At 39.9% G+C, this 14,962-nt stretch overlaps 1 protein-coding gene across 2 annotated transcripts in view; it reads left to right on the top strand.

Annotated features, from left to right (window-relative positions):
- Positions 1-14,962, top strand: part of EIF2B3 (eukaryotic translation initiation factor 2B, subunit 3 gamma, 58kDa) — a 150,448-nt gene that overhangs the window by 53,528 nt on the left and 81,958 nt on the right. For both annotated transcript variants that reach the window (XM_012001865.1, XM_012001864.1), the window contains exon 4: positions 650-809. In XM_012001865.1, coding sequence (XP_011857255.1) covers positions 650-809 — 160 coding nt within the window. The remainder of the gene's footprint in view (positions 1-649; positions 810-14,962) is intronic.

Raw genomic sequence — 14,962 nt, 5'->3', positions numbered from 1 at the left:
TTAAACACTTATTAAATGCCTACTGTGTGTCAGACACTGGTAATAGGCCTTATTTTTCTCATCTATAAAAATAGAGGCCAGTAATGTTAATAATAACAGTGCCTTTCTGTCATTCTTACCCTATTATAAGATTGAATGGATGCCTTATACATACCTGAGGTTATATTGTAATTATTTACTATAGAATATTAAGTTCCTGAGAATGAGGCATTGCATTGTGTTCATTCTGTTATTTCCTAGTACTGTAGTAAAATGATTGTTCTTTGCCATACTAAATCATCAAACTATGCGAAAATGCTTTTTTAAACTATAAAGAGATGTATAAATATAAGATCATATATTCCATAGTCATAGAAATAGACAATGTGGTGGTTTTCAGACTGTTTCTTAGAACCTAGGGTTCCAGAGGTGTCTCAGGGACTGCCCACACAGTTCCTGAGGTACACAAGGGAGAGGTAGAGATTCCAGACCCTATACCAGCACAATTCAATGAGAACAACCCCATTTATTTTACTTGTTTGGCTATGAAAAATGTTTGAAGAGTATTGTCTGATTTGTGTGTTTTTAAGCCATCATAATTTTGTTTTGTGATGATTTGTGTAATCCATCGTCGTTTATGATATTGACTTTTCCCATCTCCATTTAACAGACAGATGTGCTGGTCCTGAGCTGTGATCTGATAACAGATGTTGCTTTACATGAGGTTGTGGACCTGTTTAGAGCTTATGATGCATCACTTGCTATGTTGATGAGAAAAGGCCAAGATAGCTTAGAACCTGTTCCTGGTCAAAAGGGGAAAAAAAAAGCAGGTAAGGAAGATTGGGGTTTGTTTTTTTGTTGGGTTTTCATAATTATTATTGTCATTCATGCTTTCCCTGAAAAAACATTTATTAAGAATCTACTCTGCACCACAGATGCTGTGCTAGGAGTTGATGACATAAAGTCAAATAAGACACAGTCCCTGAATGGAAAATGCTTATAACTATTGATTAGATTCTTTAATGTCCTTTCGTATGCAGAGGGGAGCATTCAGAACTATTTGCATTGTATTTAAGACTCAAATAATTGAATGCATATATCGAAGAAACAAACACAGACAAATCTAATTTAAAATTAACTTTTAAAAATAGGCCAGGTGCAGTGGCTCACACCTGTGATCCCAGCACTTTGGGAGGCCGAGACTGAGGGTGGATCACAAGGTCAAGAGTTTGAGACCAGCCTGGCCAGCATGGTGAAACCCCGTCTCTACTAAAAATACAAAAATTAGCTGGGCATGGTGGCATGTGCCTGTAATCCCAGTTACTCAGGAGGCTGAGGCAGGAGAATCACTTGAACCCAGGGTGGGGAGGTTGCAGTAAGCCAAGATCATGCCACTGCACTCTAGCCTAGGCAGCAGAGCAAGACTCTGTCTCGGCGGGGGGGGAAAGAATTAAAGTTACTATCACAAATTTAGTGTGGCTGGTTCTTTTCACCGCTTCAGTCACCCTGAATGACTAATAAATGTGATAGTTCTTTCTTTTTCTTTTTGTTTTTTTGTTTTTGTTTTTGTTTTTGTTTTGAGATGGAGTCTCACTCTGTTGCCAGGCTGGAGTGCAGTGGCAAGATCTCAGCTCAGTCCAGTCTCCACCTCCCAGGTTCAAGTGATTCTCCTGCCTCAGCCTCTCGAGTAGCTGGGACTACAGGCACACGCCACCACACCCAGCTAATTTTTGTATTTTTAGTAGAGATGGGGTTTCACCATGTTGGCCAGGATGGTCTCTTATCTCTTGACCTCATGATCCACCCGCCTCTGCCTCCCAAAGTGCTAGGATTACAGGCATGAACCACCGTGCCCGGCCGATAGTTGTTGATCATGCTTATCTTCCTAGGATTATAACATACTTATTTTAATTTTAACATACTTATTTTGATATTTATTTTCCGAGGATTCTAGTAGTCCTTTTATGAGTTTGAATTTTTCCTGAATGATGTGTTTTTTTCCTTGAAGTTTTCCTCTGGAATTAGGTTTTGCTTTGCCAGCATTATGTAACCCACTATTTTGTCATTATTATATATTGGCATATTTTGTTACAATTATTAGACTATGTATAGCTTATTAACTTCTTACTATTATTAATAAATAGAGCCACTTAGAACCTTCATACTTAGGATTTGAATACTCTAGTTAATATTTTTAGCTCTCCTTTTTAGGACGTTTGGTTAAATTATAATTTTCCAGTATAATGTTGAAACTTGTTTCTAGTTGCTTTTTGTGTTCAGATGATCACTGGTGCAGATTAGTTGTTGGATACTTTTTCTACATTATTGTTATGTAATGGTACTCATGCTGATCAGTCTTTTTGTTCTTCATATGGTTTCTGCTTTTGCAAGCTCTGGTTTACTTACAATTCCCTGTATTCATTCTTTTCTGCCTACACAGATAGAAATAAATATATAACCAGATTTTATAAACAGATAAATGTTTTATAATGAATTTTTTTTGTTTCCTTTGTCTGTACTCTTATTTATAAAAATCAATTTAAAAATAAACTTATCCTTATTCTTGTCATTAGAACTTTTCTTTAAATTTTCTCCCTTTTCATAGGCATTGATAGAACTTTTTAATACACTTTATATATAGTTTTTATCTCTTAAGTATCATTATAAATGCACAGATTTTCACAGTTCCCTTTCTTTTATTGTAAATTAACAATTTATAATTGTATAAATTTATGGGAAACAAAGCGATGTTATAATTTATGTATACAATGTGGAATAATTAAATCAAACAAGTTAACATATCCATCCTTCAAATACTTAACATTTTTCATGGTGAGAACATTTGAAATTTACCCTCTTAGCAATTTTGAAATGTACAATACTCTATTGTTAACTATATTTACGATGTAATTCTATTTTAAATTAACTAACTATTAGCTACCTACCATTCATTTAAAAATATTTTCATGCTTAAATTGTCAGTTTGGCCAGTGAAAGTTCCTTTAAGCTGGATCCTTTATCCTCTTTGAAAAAGTGTGATGTACATTGGTAACTTTCTATAGCTGGAGTCTGAGTATAGGAGGCAGAGAAGCAGATAGGACTAGAGAAGAGCCAGATATCAGATGAAAGAGTTTGAATTCTTGCCCAAAACAGTGGGGGAGTTGTTGAAGTAAACAAGGTAATGTCATAATTAGATTAGATTAATGTTTTAAGAAGATTTTTCTTTCCTTTTCTTTCTTTTTTTCTTTTTCTTCTTTTTTTTTTTTTTTTTTTTGAGAAAGGTCTTACTCTGTTGCTAGGCTGGAGTGCAGTGGCTCAATCTTGGCTCGCTGCAACCTCCGCTTCCCGGGCTCAAGCAATCCTCCCACCTCAGCCTCCCGAGTAGCTGGGACTATAGGCACGCGCCACCATGCCTGGCTAACTTTTTGTATTTTTTGTAGGGACGGGGTTTCACAATGTCCAGGCTGGCCTCAAACTCCTGAGCTCAAAAGTGATCTCCCTGCCTCAGCCTCCCAAAGTACTGGGATTACAGGCATGAGTCACCACACTTGGCCTCTTTCTTTCTTTCTTTCTTTTTTTAAAGAGACAGGGGGCACCATGGCTCAGGACTATAATCCTAGCACTTTGGGAAGCTGAGGCAGACAGATGGCTTGAGCCCAGGAGTTTGAGACCAGCCTGGGTAACATGGTGAAACCCCATCTCAACAAACCATGTTTTAAAAATTAGCTGGACATGGTGGCATGTGAGCCTCTAGTCCCAGCTACCTGGGAGGCTGAGGTGGGAGGATCACTAGAGCCTGGGATGTCGAGGCTACAGTGAGCCATGATCATGCCACTGCACTCCAGAGCCTCACTCTGTCACAAACAAACAAAAAAAAAAAAGAGAGAGAGAGAGAGAAATTAGGTCTCATTATGTTGCCCAAGCTGGTCTCAAACTCTTGACCTCAAGCAGTCCTCCCACCTCAGCCTGCTAAGTAGCTGATATTACAGGTACCAGCCATCACTTCTGGCTCAAATTTTCATTCTTAACATGAAATTTTAAACTCCTCAATACCTATATTTTGTTACATTTGAAGGCTAAGATTCACCTAAATAACTGAGTTTTAAATTCCTCCCATAGCATGCTATGCATTTCCATCACAAGCATTTTTTAAAGGATCCTAAGTTTTTCAGATTATGTATTTGGCATGCCTCTTGGCTGCTGTTTTGTGCCAGAACAGCCTGCAGTCCACTGATTCCCAGATACGGTTTAATAGTCTAGATCTTCTACCCAATTTCCTCAAATGGTGTTCTTACTGACTTATAGGAGAATGACTAATGTCTAGATGTTTCTGGAGCCACCTTTCTTCCCCTTGCCACTTTCTTCTCAGAAGATTTATAGGAGATGTAAATACTAAAGAGGGCAGAATCAAATTCATGTTTAGACTTTTTAGAGTATTTCATTCCTGCTACAGGTCTTTACACAGCTTTACACAAGGCTGTAAATGCTCTCTAGCCCCTTTCTCCTCCCAACACATATATTCCAAATCCAGCTTAGCCTTCAAGTTATTTTCTGAGAAAGACCTTTCCTGACCTTTTAATATAAATTATATCTTTTTGTTGGCCTACATATAGCAGCTTGCTCTCTTATTTACTCTTTCCCCTACTGGACTATAAGCTCCATAAGGGAAGGGATCATATCTCTTTTGTTTATTTTATTCCCAGCACCTGGCCCAGTTATGGCCCATGGTGAGCAATCAATAAATATTATTGAATGGCCTGCTTATAAAGGCAGCTCTTCTTGCCCCCCCTGCCCCCACCCAGGTAAGTGAAGGTAGACCTGAGCACTAGCAGTTTAAAATCCTAAAGATGTTAATCTGAGCTGTAGTTGAATTCATGAGTAGATATTATAAGAGTGTGTGAGCTTGTAATGCTTTTAGCAATATGGATCTAGCAGACTAACTACATTGTCTATTAATTTTGTGTTTAGAAATGGTTTCAAGATTTTTAAATAAATACGTAGCACTGTACCATGATTGTTAAGAGCACAAGGTCTAGAGTTCAGACTGGGTTTCAGTACTCAAAAGCTGTGGGATTTTGGGCAAATTACTTTGATCTTCATGAATTTCATTTTCTTCTGTTGTAAAGTGAGCCTGAATCCTTTCAGGATTTTTGTGAGAATTAAGTATCATGGTTATAAGGCATGTGGCCCATTCATTACCTGAAAGATAGTAGATGCTTAATAATTTGTAATTGCTATTGTAATTTGCTACTGAAACTTAACAAATCTCATTTAATAACTTTGTAAACATTTTATATCACATATTTATTTCATGTAAAATGGCAGTGCTTTAAAAGCCACAGAATATCAGAGTGTTTTTGTTTGCATTTTACCATAATAGCTTGTAAGTTTGAAGGGAAACTCATAGTGGCAAATGTCTAGACAAGCCTCTTTGGAAGGCTCACATGTAACTTTTTTTTTGAGACAGAGTCTTGCTCTGTTGCCCAGGCTGGAGTGCAATGGCGGGATCTTGGCTCACTGCAACCTCTACCTCCCGGGTTGAAACAATTCTCCTGCCTCAGCCTCCCGAGTAGGTGGGATTATACGCGTCCACCACCATGCCCAGCTAATTTTTTTTTTTTTTTTTTTTTTTTTTTTTTGTATTTTTAGTAGAGACAGGGTTTCACTATGTTGGCCAGGCTGGTTTTGAACTCCTGACCTCAAGTGATCCATCCGTCTCAGCCTCCCAAAGTGCTAGGATTACAGCCGTGAACCACCGCACCTGGCCCACATGTAACTTTTCTAGTGATTCAAACAGCCCTGTGTTTCTAGCATTTTCTAGAAGGTACCAACTTTTGGGAAAAAAAATTTTTTTTCTCAGGAAAAAAATGGACAAGTTAGAAGTGTAAGCAAGACCCAGAAACCCAGCTAAGGCCGTGCTGGGAAATGGGGTTCTAAACTCTGAGAAACCTCATTTCCTTTTTTTTCAGCAGTAGATACCATTATTATTCAGCCACTGTTTCACCATTGCTTGATACTACTTCCTGAGTGAAAGGGTGAAGAGATCAGCCTACCACAGTTACTGGGTATGTGTTATGCCAACTCTTGAACTAGGCACCAAGGCTATAGAAATGGAAAAAAAGCCCAAAATGCCACAATATCCCTCCCCTCAAGGAGACACAAACAAGTGTTCATTGTACTCTCCCCAATCATAGGGCATTTTAAGAAACTTGGAACCTGATGGGGAAAATTAGATTAGCTATTGTGTTTTTAAAAGAATTTACAGGCTGGGCGCACTGGCTCACGCCTGTAATCCCAGCAGTTTGGGAGGCCAAGGCAGGAGGATCATTTGAGGTCAGTAGTTCGAGACCAGTCTAATCAACATGGTGAAACCCTATCTCTACGAAAAATACAAAAAAATTAGCTGGGCATGGTGGCGCATGCCTATAGTCTCAGCTACTCGGGAGGCTGAGGCAGGAGAATTACTTGAACCCGGGAGGCAGAGGTTTCTGTGAGCCGAGATTGCGCCACTGCACTCCACCCTGAGCAACAGAGCAAGACTCCCGTCTCCAAAAAACCAAAAAAGAATTTATAAAAGCCTCACATCTGTAATTGTTTACATTCACAAACATCAAACAGTAAAGGCAACACATATGAGGAGAATTTCAGTGATACCATATATACATGTATGTCTTAAAGTTGCAATAATATGTAAAAATAATTTGTTTTCCATCCCTTGTTAGAAACTTAACTTTCCTTTTCTCAATTTCAGTGAGAAGATAATATATTTATATTGCTTTATTGCAGATAATATGTTTGTTAGGGGGCTTTTTTCCCTGTACATTCCTCTATGTAATTGTTTAATACTATTATGATTTAATGACACAAATTATTGACTATTGTCTCTATAGTCCCACTGTATCTCTTGGAATACTTGAAATAGAAAATGTTCTAGGGGCCGGGTGCGGTGGCTCACTCCTGTAATCCTAGCACTTTGGGAGGCTGAGATGGGTGGATCACGAGGTCAGGAGATTGAGACCACCCTGGCTAACACGGTGAAACCCCGTCTCTACTAAAAATACACACACACACACACAAATTAGCCGGGCATGGTGGCGGGCGCCTGTGGTCCCAGCTACACGCGAGGCTGAGGCAGGAGAATGGTGTGAACCTGGGGGGCGGAGCTTGCAGTGAGCCGAGATCGCGCCACTGCATTCCAGCCTGGGTGACAGAGCGAGACTCCGTCTCAAAAAAAAGAAAAGAAAATGTTCTAGGAAACTACTTTATTTAACCAATCCAATTCACTGTAGTATTTCCCAAACTCCTCACTTCTCAGAGTTATATAGCCTTGGCCCAGACTGGAATCAGTACATGTTAATGTACTTCAGAACCATGAGTGAAAACTCTTACTTGGCTGTCACCTCTTGATCAGCTTAGCTCCCTCTGCACTAACAGATGTTGGCAGGCAGTTCTGAGCCAGTACAGTATTTCTTTTGCTACAGCTTTCTTTATTTCTCTTGAAGCTGTACTACCAAAAAAAAAACCTGTTTGGGCTTCTGTGTTAACTATTTTCTCCTCTCAGTCTTCCAAATCCCACCCCATTTAAAAAAAAAAACTTAAAGTGGGCCGGGCACGGTGGCTCACGCCTGTAATCCCAGCACTTTGGGAGGCTGAGGCGGGTGGATCGCCTGAGGTCAGGAGTTCAAGACCAGTCTGGCCAACTTGGTGAAACCCTGTCTCTACTAAAAATTCAAAAATTAGCTGGGCGTGGAGGTGGGTGCCTGTAATCCCAGCTATTCAGGAGGCTGAAGCAGGAGAATCGCTTGAACCTGGGAGGCAGAGGTTGTAGTGAGCTGGGATCACCACTGCACTCCAGCCTGGGCAACAAGAACAAAACTCCTTCTCAAAAAAAAAAAAAAAAGAAAAAGAAAAAATAATAAAAAATTTAAAAAATAAGAATGAAATGACTTGAAATTCCCACATACTCAATTTTTTTTTTTTTCTTTTGAGACAGAGTCTCACTCTGTTGCCCAGGCTGGAGTGCAGTGGCTCAATCTTGGCTCACTGCAACCTCTGCCCTCCAAGTTCAAGCGAGTCTCCTGCCTTAGCCTCCCAACTAGCTGGGATTACAGGCGCCTGCCACCGCACCCAGCTAATTTTTTGTATTTTTTAGTAGAGACGGGGTGTCACCGTCTTGGCCAGGCTGGTCTCATGATCCACCAGCCTCAGCCTCACAAAATGCTGGGATTACAGGCATGAGCCACCACGCCCGGCCTGTTTCACTCTTGTTGCCCAGGAAGGAGTGCAATGGCACGATCTTGGCTCACTGCAACCTCTGCCTCCTGAGTTCAAGTGATTCTCTTGCCTCAGCCTCCCAAGTAGCTGGGATTACAGGCATGTGCCACCATGCCCGGCTAATTTTGTATTTTTAGTAGAGACGGGGTGTCTCCATGTTGGTCAGGCTGGTCTCAAACTCCCAACCTCAGGTGATCCACCCACCTCGGCCTCCCAAAGTGCTGGGATTACAGGCGTAAGCCACCACACCCGGCCATAATTTTCTAATTTACCAAGTTTTTGTTTTGTTTTTTAACCTATTTATGGCCTAAGAGCATTATGTGGACAGTTGCTCAAGATAGCATCAGTGGTAAGTGGTAAGAGCCAGAACCCGAACTCATGCCTTCTGATTTCATAACCTGTGTTTTCTATTTCTTTTTTGAATTTAGTTTTTGTCTTTATCAAAGTTTTATATGCCCAAAATTTAAAGAGTATCTAATTAATAAGTAGCAGCCCCTCACCCTATCTATCCTCACCCTACTTAGAGATGCCACTTTCAACGTTTTTAGCTAATTTTTTGGCATTTAACTCCATATCTCCAAATAACCTGCTTTTATTTGCTGTATCTTAATTTTTTTAGCTTTAAGAATTATCTGTTCACTTCTTACTATAGAATGTAAAGATTTGGTTCTGTTTTACCACATGCTCTGCCCCCGATACGTGTATGCAACGTTGTATTCGGCCCAATCTCCTAATATAATTATTCATATTGTATTGTTAATTAACTGAACATTTTATGTTTATATTATCATGACTATATAAATAGTATTCACAGTTGAGCCTTGTAGTATATGATTACTTTTCTCTTTCCTCCCCTTGTTTTCCTAAAGATTGTATTGCTTTTTCATTTGCTTATTTTCTTTGTATATATTACTAATTCAACCCAAGCTCCAGTTGTGTGAATTTCCTCTCCTTACATTGCAACACACTAGATGTCCTCTCAATTTCAAATTCTTCAAGGTACCTCTCCTAAAGCTTTTCTAATCTGAGTTAGTTGCCCTGCTGTAGAGCTGTCATTTTAGGTTCAGCCTTCACTGTCTTGAACCTCATGTTTTCTTCTTTCTTACTTTATACCCACATTTTCTGTAGGACATATCCCCTGGAAGCCTCCTGAGATAGAGATTGTAAGAAGTAAATTTTTGAGCTTTTGCATCCCTGAAAATGTCTTTATTCTGCCCACATAGTTGTTTGATATTTTGGCTGGATATAAACTTCTCTTGGAAATCATATCCCCTCAGAATTTTGAAGGTTTTTGTTTCTTTTGTTTTGTTTTACTCTCTTCAAGCTTTTCTATTAAGAAGCCCAACATCATTCTGATTCTTGATTATTTGCATGAAACATTGTTTTCCTCTCTTTTTCTTGGGATGGGAGGGGGAGCTTATAGGATCTTTTTGTTTCCAAAGTGCTTCAAGTGTAAACACTTAAAATCTACTCTCTTAGGAATTTTCAAGAATACAATACATTGTTACTTACTAGTCACCAGGTTGTGTTAGGTCTCTTCATGAACTTATTCCTCCTATCTAAGTGAAATTTTGTATTCTTTGACAAAGGTCTCACAATAGTTTTTTCTTTGTTTGTTCGTTTGTTTTTTTATCACATGGTATTCCCAAGCAGACTTCCATGCAAGTACTAACTAGGCCTGACCCAGCATAGATCTGATGAGATCAGATGCCTTCAGGGTGATATGGCTGTAGACCCCCCCACCCTCACCCCATAGTCTAAGTTTCTAGTTTCTTTTTCTTGTCTTACTGTGCTGGCCAGTACCTCCAATAAAATTGTGAGTACAAATGATGCTAGTTGGCACCCTTTTCTCATTCCTGATTTTAAAAGGAATATTTTCAACATCCCTCCAGTTAAAATGATGTTTATTACTATAGGTGTGTGTGTTTGTTTTGAGACAGTCTCTCTCTGTCATCCAGGCTAGAGTGCAGCGGCACAGTCTTGGCTCACTGCAACCTCCGCCTCCTGGGTTCAAGCGATTCTACTGCCTCAGCCTCCCAAGTAGCTGGGATTACAGGCATGTGCCACCACGCCCAGCTAATATTTATGTTTTTGGTAGAGATGAGATTTTACCATGTTAGCCAGGCTGATCTCCAACTCCTAGCCTCAAATGATCCACCTGCCTTGGCCTCCCAAAGTGCTGGGATTATAGGCATGAGCCACCATGCCCAGCCTATTATACATTTTTATAGGTACTTCTCATCAGATTGAGAAAGTTCCTTTCTAAGTTCTGATTTATTGGGAGTTTCTTGGCCTAAGTATATAAATTTTATCAGATGCTTTTTCTGCATCTATCAAGTGGTTATATGGTTTTTCTCTGATGATATGATGATGATACCTGGGATAAACCCAACTTGGTCATGGCTTATTATCCTTTTACACATTGTATTAATTTTTACTACATAACAAACGTTCCTAAACTCTAGTGGCTTAAAACAACAAACATTTACTTGCTTATGAGTCTGTAGGTTGGCAGTTTGGCCTAAGTGTAGCTGAGATGGCTCATCTCTGTTCAAGTGGTATCAGCTCGTGTATTAACAATTACTTATAAAAGTTGCCACACATTTAACAGTTTAAAACAATACTGTGAGCCAAGAATCCAGGCATGGCTTAGCTGGGTCCACCAGAGTCTTTCAGAAGGCTGCAGTCAAGATATCAGCTAGGGCTGGAGTCTCATCTGAAGGCTCAACTGGAAAGAGATTTGGTTCCAAGCTTACTTGGTTATTGGGAGAATTTCATTTCCCTCAGGACTGTTGGACTGAGCCTCAGTTTCCACCAAGCTATTAGCCAGAAGCTACCTTCCTTTCTTTATCACTTGGGCCTTTCCAGCATGGAAACTTACTTCATCAAAGCCAGCAAGGGAAAAACTCTTCTAGAAAGATAGAAGTCACAATCTTATGTAACCTAATTATAGAAGTAACATTTTATTACCTTTGCCACGTTCTGTTGGTTAGAAGCAAGTCACTAGGCCAGCCCACATTCAAGAAGGGATATACAAGGATGTGAATACCAGGAGGCAACTATCATTCTTATCTTAGTCTTCTGTAACTGGGCTCATTAATATGTATGGAGCCTTGGCTGGACCCAGTGGCTCACACCTGTAATCCCAGCACTTTGGGAGGTGGGTGGATCACCTGAGGTCAGGAGTTCGAGACCAGCCTAGCCAGCATGGCAAAACCCCATCTCTACTAAAAATACAAAAGTTAGCTGGACATGTTAGCACATGCCTGTGGTCCTAGCTACTTGGGAGGTTGAGGCAGGAGAATTGCTTGAACCCAAGAGGCGGAGGTTGCAGTGAGCCAAGGTCGTGCCACTGCACTCCAACCTGGGCGACAGAGCAAGACCGCACCTCCAAAAAAAAAGGAAAATATACATAGAGAGCCTCAGCCTTGACAGCTGGATATTCTTTTCAACTAGTCTCTTACCATCCAGGGGGTTAGCCCAGGCTTGTTTACAAGGTAGCAGCAGCAGGTTCTAAGCATGACTGCAGAAGCTACAAAGTCTCTTGAAGCCTAAACTCAGAACACACACTGTCACTTCAGCTGCACTCTGTTAGTTCAAAGCTAGTTACTGAGCAAGCCCAGATATAAAGGATAAGGAACTAACCTTACTTTTGGATAGGAGGAGCTCCAACAAGTTTGTGAGCCTTTTTAATCTACTTGACATACTATTTTGACTTGCTAATGAGTAAATTTGCCTTTTCCTTTCTCATGATATCCTTGCCTGGTTTTGGCATCAGGATCATGCTGGCCTTATAAAATGAGTTGGAATTCCCAGCTCTAGACATAGCACCTGCCATAGGGTAGGTGTACAAAGATATTTATTGGTAGAATGAATGAATCAATGAATGAATGGATAAGCAAAATGCCTGTAGATGAGACAGAAGAATCAGTCAGAGAAGTAAAAGTCAACTAGGGGAAAAAACGTGAATACTTGAATATGACAGATTTTTTTTTTTTTTTGAGACGGAGTCTCGCTCTGTCGCCCAGGCTGGAGTGCTGTGGCCGGATCTCAGCTCACTGCAAGCTCCGCCTCCCGGGTTCCCGCCATTCTCCTGCCTCAGCCTCCCGAGTAGCTGGGACTACAGGCGCCCGCCACCTCACCCGGCTAGTTTTTTGTATTTTTTAGTAGAGACGGGGTTTCACCGTGTTAGCCAGGATGGTCTCGATCTCCTGACCTCGTGATCCACCCGTCTCGGCCTCCCAAAGTGCTGGGATTACAGGCTTGAGCCACCGTGCCCGGCCTTTTTTTTTTTTAAATAGAAGTTCAGTTTTATCTGCTTTCTTAAGTTTGTGTAGCCTTTCTTCTTAGGAAGACATTCTACAATTACCTGCTCTGCTCCCAAAGTGAAATTCATATTTTGCTAAAGCAGAACAGAAAGAAACCTTTCCAAGTTTCTGTAATTTGTATCACATTCTGAAGTCCCAGTTACTATGATAGCTGTAAAGAAGCAATACAAGGTGGAGGGTCTGAGAGGGAGAGAAAAGGGACTAAAGTGCAACATAGCTGAAAAATTGGCTGGCTGGAAATTATTGCTCCCAGGACATCAGTGATTCAAGGTTTCTGTGAGCCTTAGGACTTGGGTAGGGAAAGCATTCCAAATTATATCCAAAAATAACATCTCCGTGTTTCTTTTTTAAATGGCTGACTCATAATGAGACCCTTACAGACTTTGTTACATTCTCAAGTTTCCATGTAATGTATAAATTGATATATGTCTAAGCTGCTATGTGGCATTTGAAATTCTCTGCAAAATTTAGCTTCAAATTGGCAGCATTTGCTCTTCCTTTTTTGGATTTCATTTGGTTATTGAACAAAAAACCCTAACATATTTTTTTTTATAATTGTTTTTCCTCATTTATATTCAAACACTGCATATAAGATGACCAGACACCATCTGATTGGTGACTTTAAATACTTTCAAGTACCTGAACTAAACATATTGCACAATTGAATAGTATATTTGGTTATAGGTATACAGGCAGCTTTAGCCAACAGTGAAACATATTCTGTTATTTAGCAGCCATTGTCTGTCAGTAGGAAGCAAATTCATCTTTACAGATCTCATTTCTTCTAGAGCTAAACTTTCTGTTTCTCCTTTATAAAGAGGTATTGAGGCATTGCTTTATTTGGTTGTTGTGAGAATTAGAGGGTGTATTTTGTTTAATTTTTAAACTTAACATTTTATTTAATGTTTTAGTTAATAACACTATTATAAATGCTTTACAAATATTAATTCACTTAATCTGCATAATAAACCCATGAGACAAACACTATTATTATCCCCATTTTATAGATGAAACTGAGGAACAGAGAAGTTAAGTAAATTGCTGTAACATAAACTGATAATTGGCTAAGCTGGGATTCATACCCAGGTGTTCTGGCTCCAGAACTTTTGTTCTTAATCATTCTGCTATTTTGTCACTATGTGAAAATGTTTCTGTAAGGTATAGATACTGTACAGTTTAGTAGCACATATTATTAAGTATGTAACACTGTACTAGATGTTATGGGAGATATAAAAGAATCAGAAGCCTGCCTTTGAAAAGTTTATAATCTAGTTGGGGAAGAGAAGTATGACATAGAAAATAGCAATAATATAGCAGCCTGTAAGATCACTGTCTACCAAGAACCATTCACACATAATAAAATATACACTTTTTTAAATGCCTTATACATAGCATAGAATCTACTGCCTGTAGTTAATGTTGATTGAATGTGAATGACTTTAAATAATATTATTCCCATTTTCACAGTAAGAAGACCTGGGTTATTATTTGCAGAGAGAAAATTCTTTAAAAAAAAAAAAAATGAAGTGCCCTAAATAAATAAAGTAACATTACTTACTTATTTATTTATTTATTTACTGAGATGGAGTCTCGCTCTGTTGCCCAGGCTGGAGTGCAGTGGCGTGATCTCAGCTCAGTGCAGCCTCTGCCTCCTGGGTTCAAGTGAGTCTCCTGCCTCAGTCTCCCAAGTAGCTGGGATTACAGGCGCCCGCCACCACACTCAGCAGCTGATTTTTTTTATTTTCAGTAGAGATGGGTTTCACCATGTTGGCCAGGCTGGGCTGGAACTCCTGACCTCAGGTGATCCACCTGCCTTGGCCTCCCAAAGTGCTGGGATTACAGGCGTGAGCCACCATGCCCGGCCTATTTATTTATTTTTGAGAGAAGGTCTTGGTCTGTCATCCAAGCAGGAGTGTACTACAGCAGTCATGGCTCACTGCAGCCTTAGCCTCCCAGGCTAAAGGGATCCCCCTGTCTCAGCTTCCTCACTATAGGTACGTGCCACCATGCCCAGCTAATTTTTTAATTATTTGTAGAGATGAGGTCTTGCAGTGTTGCCCAGGCTGATCTCGAATTCCTGGGCTTAAATGATGCTTCTGCCTCAGCCTCCCAAAGTGCTGGAATTACAGGCATGAACCACTGCCCAGCATCTCTCTTTCTTTGTAATATATATTCAATATATATATATAAGGCATACATAATATAACATATATAATTATTTTCTGAGCTATCTGAGAATAAGTTGCAGATATGATTTTCCTTTGTCTTTAAATATGTCGGCGGGGCGCGGTGGCTCATGCCTGTAATCCCAGCACTTTGGGAGGCCGAGGCGGGCGGATCACAAGGTCAGGAGATCGAGACCACGGTGAAACCCCGTTTCT

This window comes from Mandrillus leucophaeus, unplaced genomic scaffold (genome assembly GCF_000951045.1).
Source record: "Mandrillus leucophaeus isolate KB7577 unplaced genomic scaffold, Mleu.le_1.0 Scaffold67, whole genome shotgun sequence".
Classification (NCBI taxonomy): domain Eukaryota; kingdom Metazoa; phylum Chordata; class Mammalia; order Primates; family Cercopithecidae; genus Mandrillus; species Mandrillus leucophaeus.
Note: the sequence above shows the minus strand (reverse complement) of the source record. Positions and strands in the feature narration are given on the sequence as shown.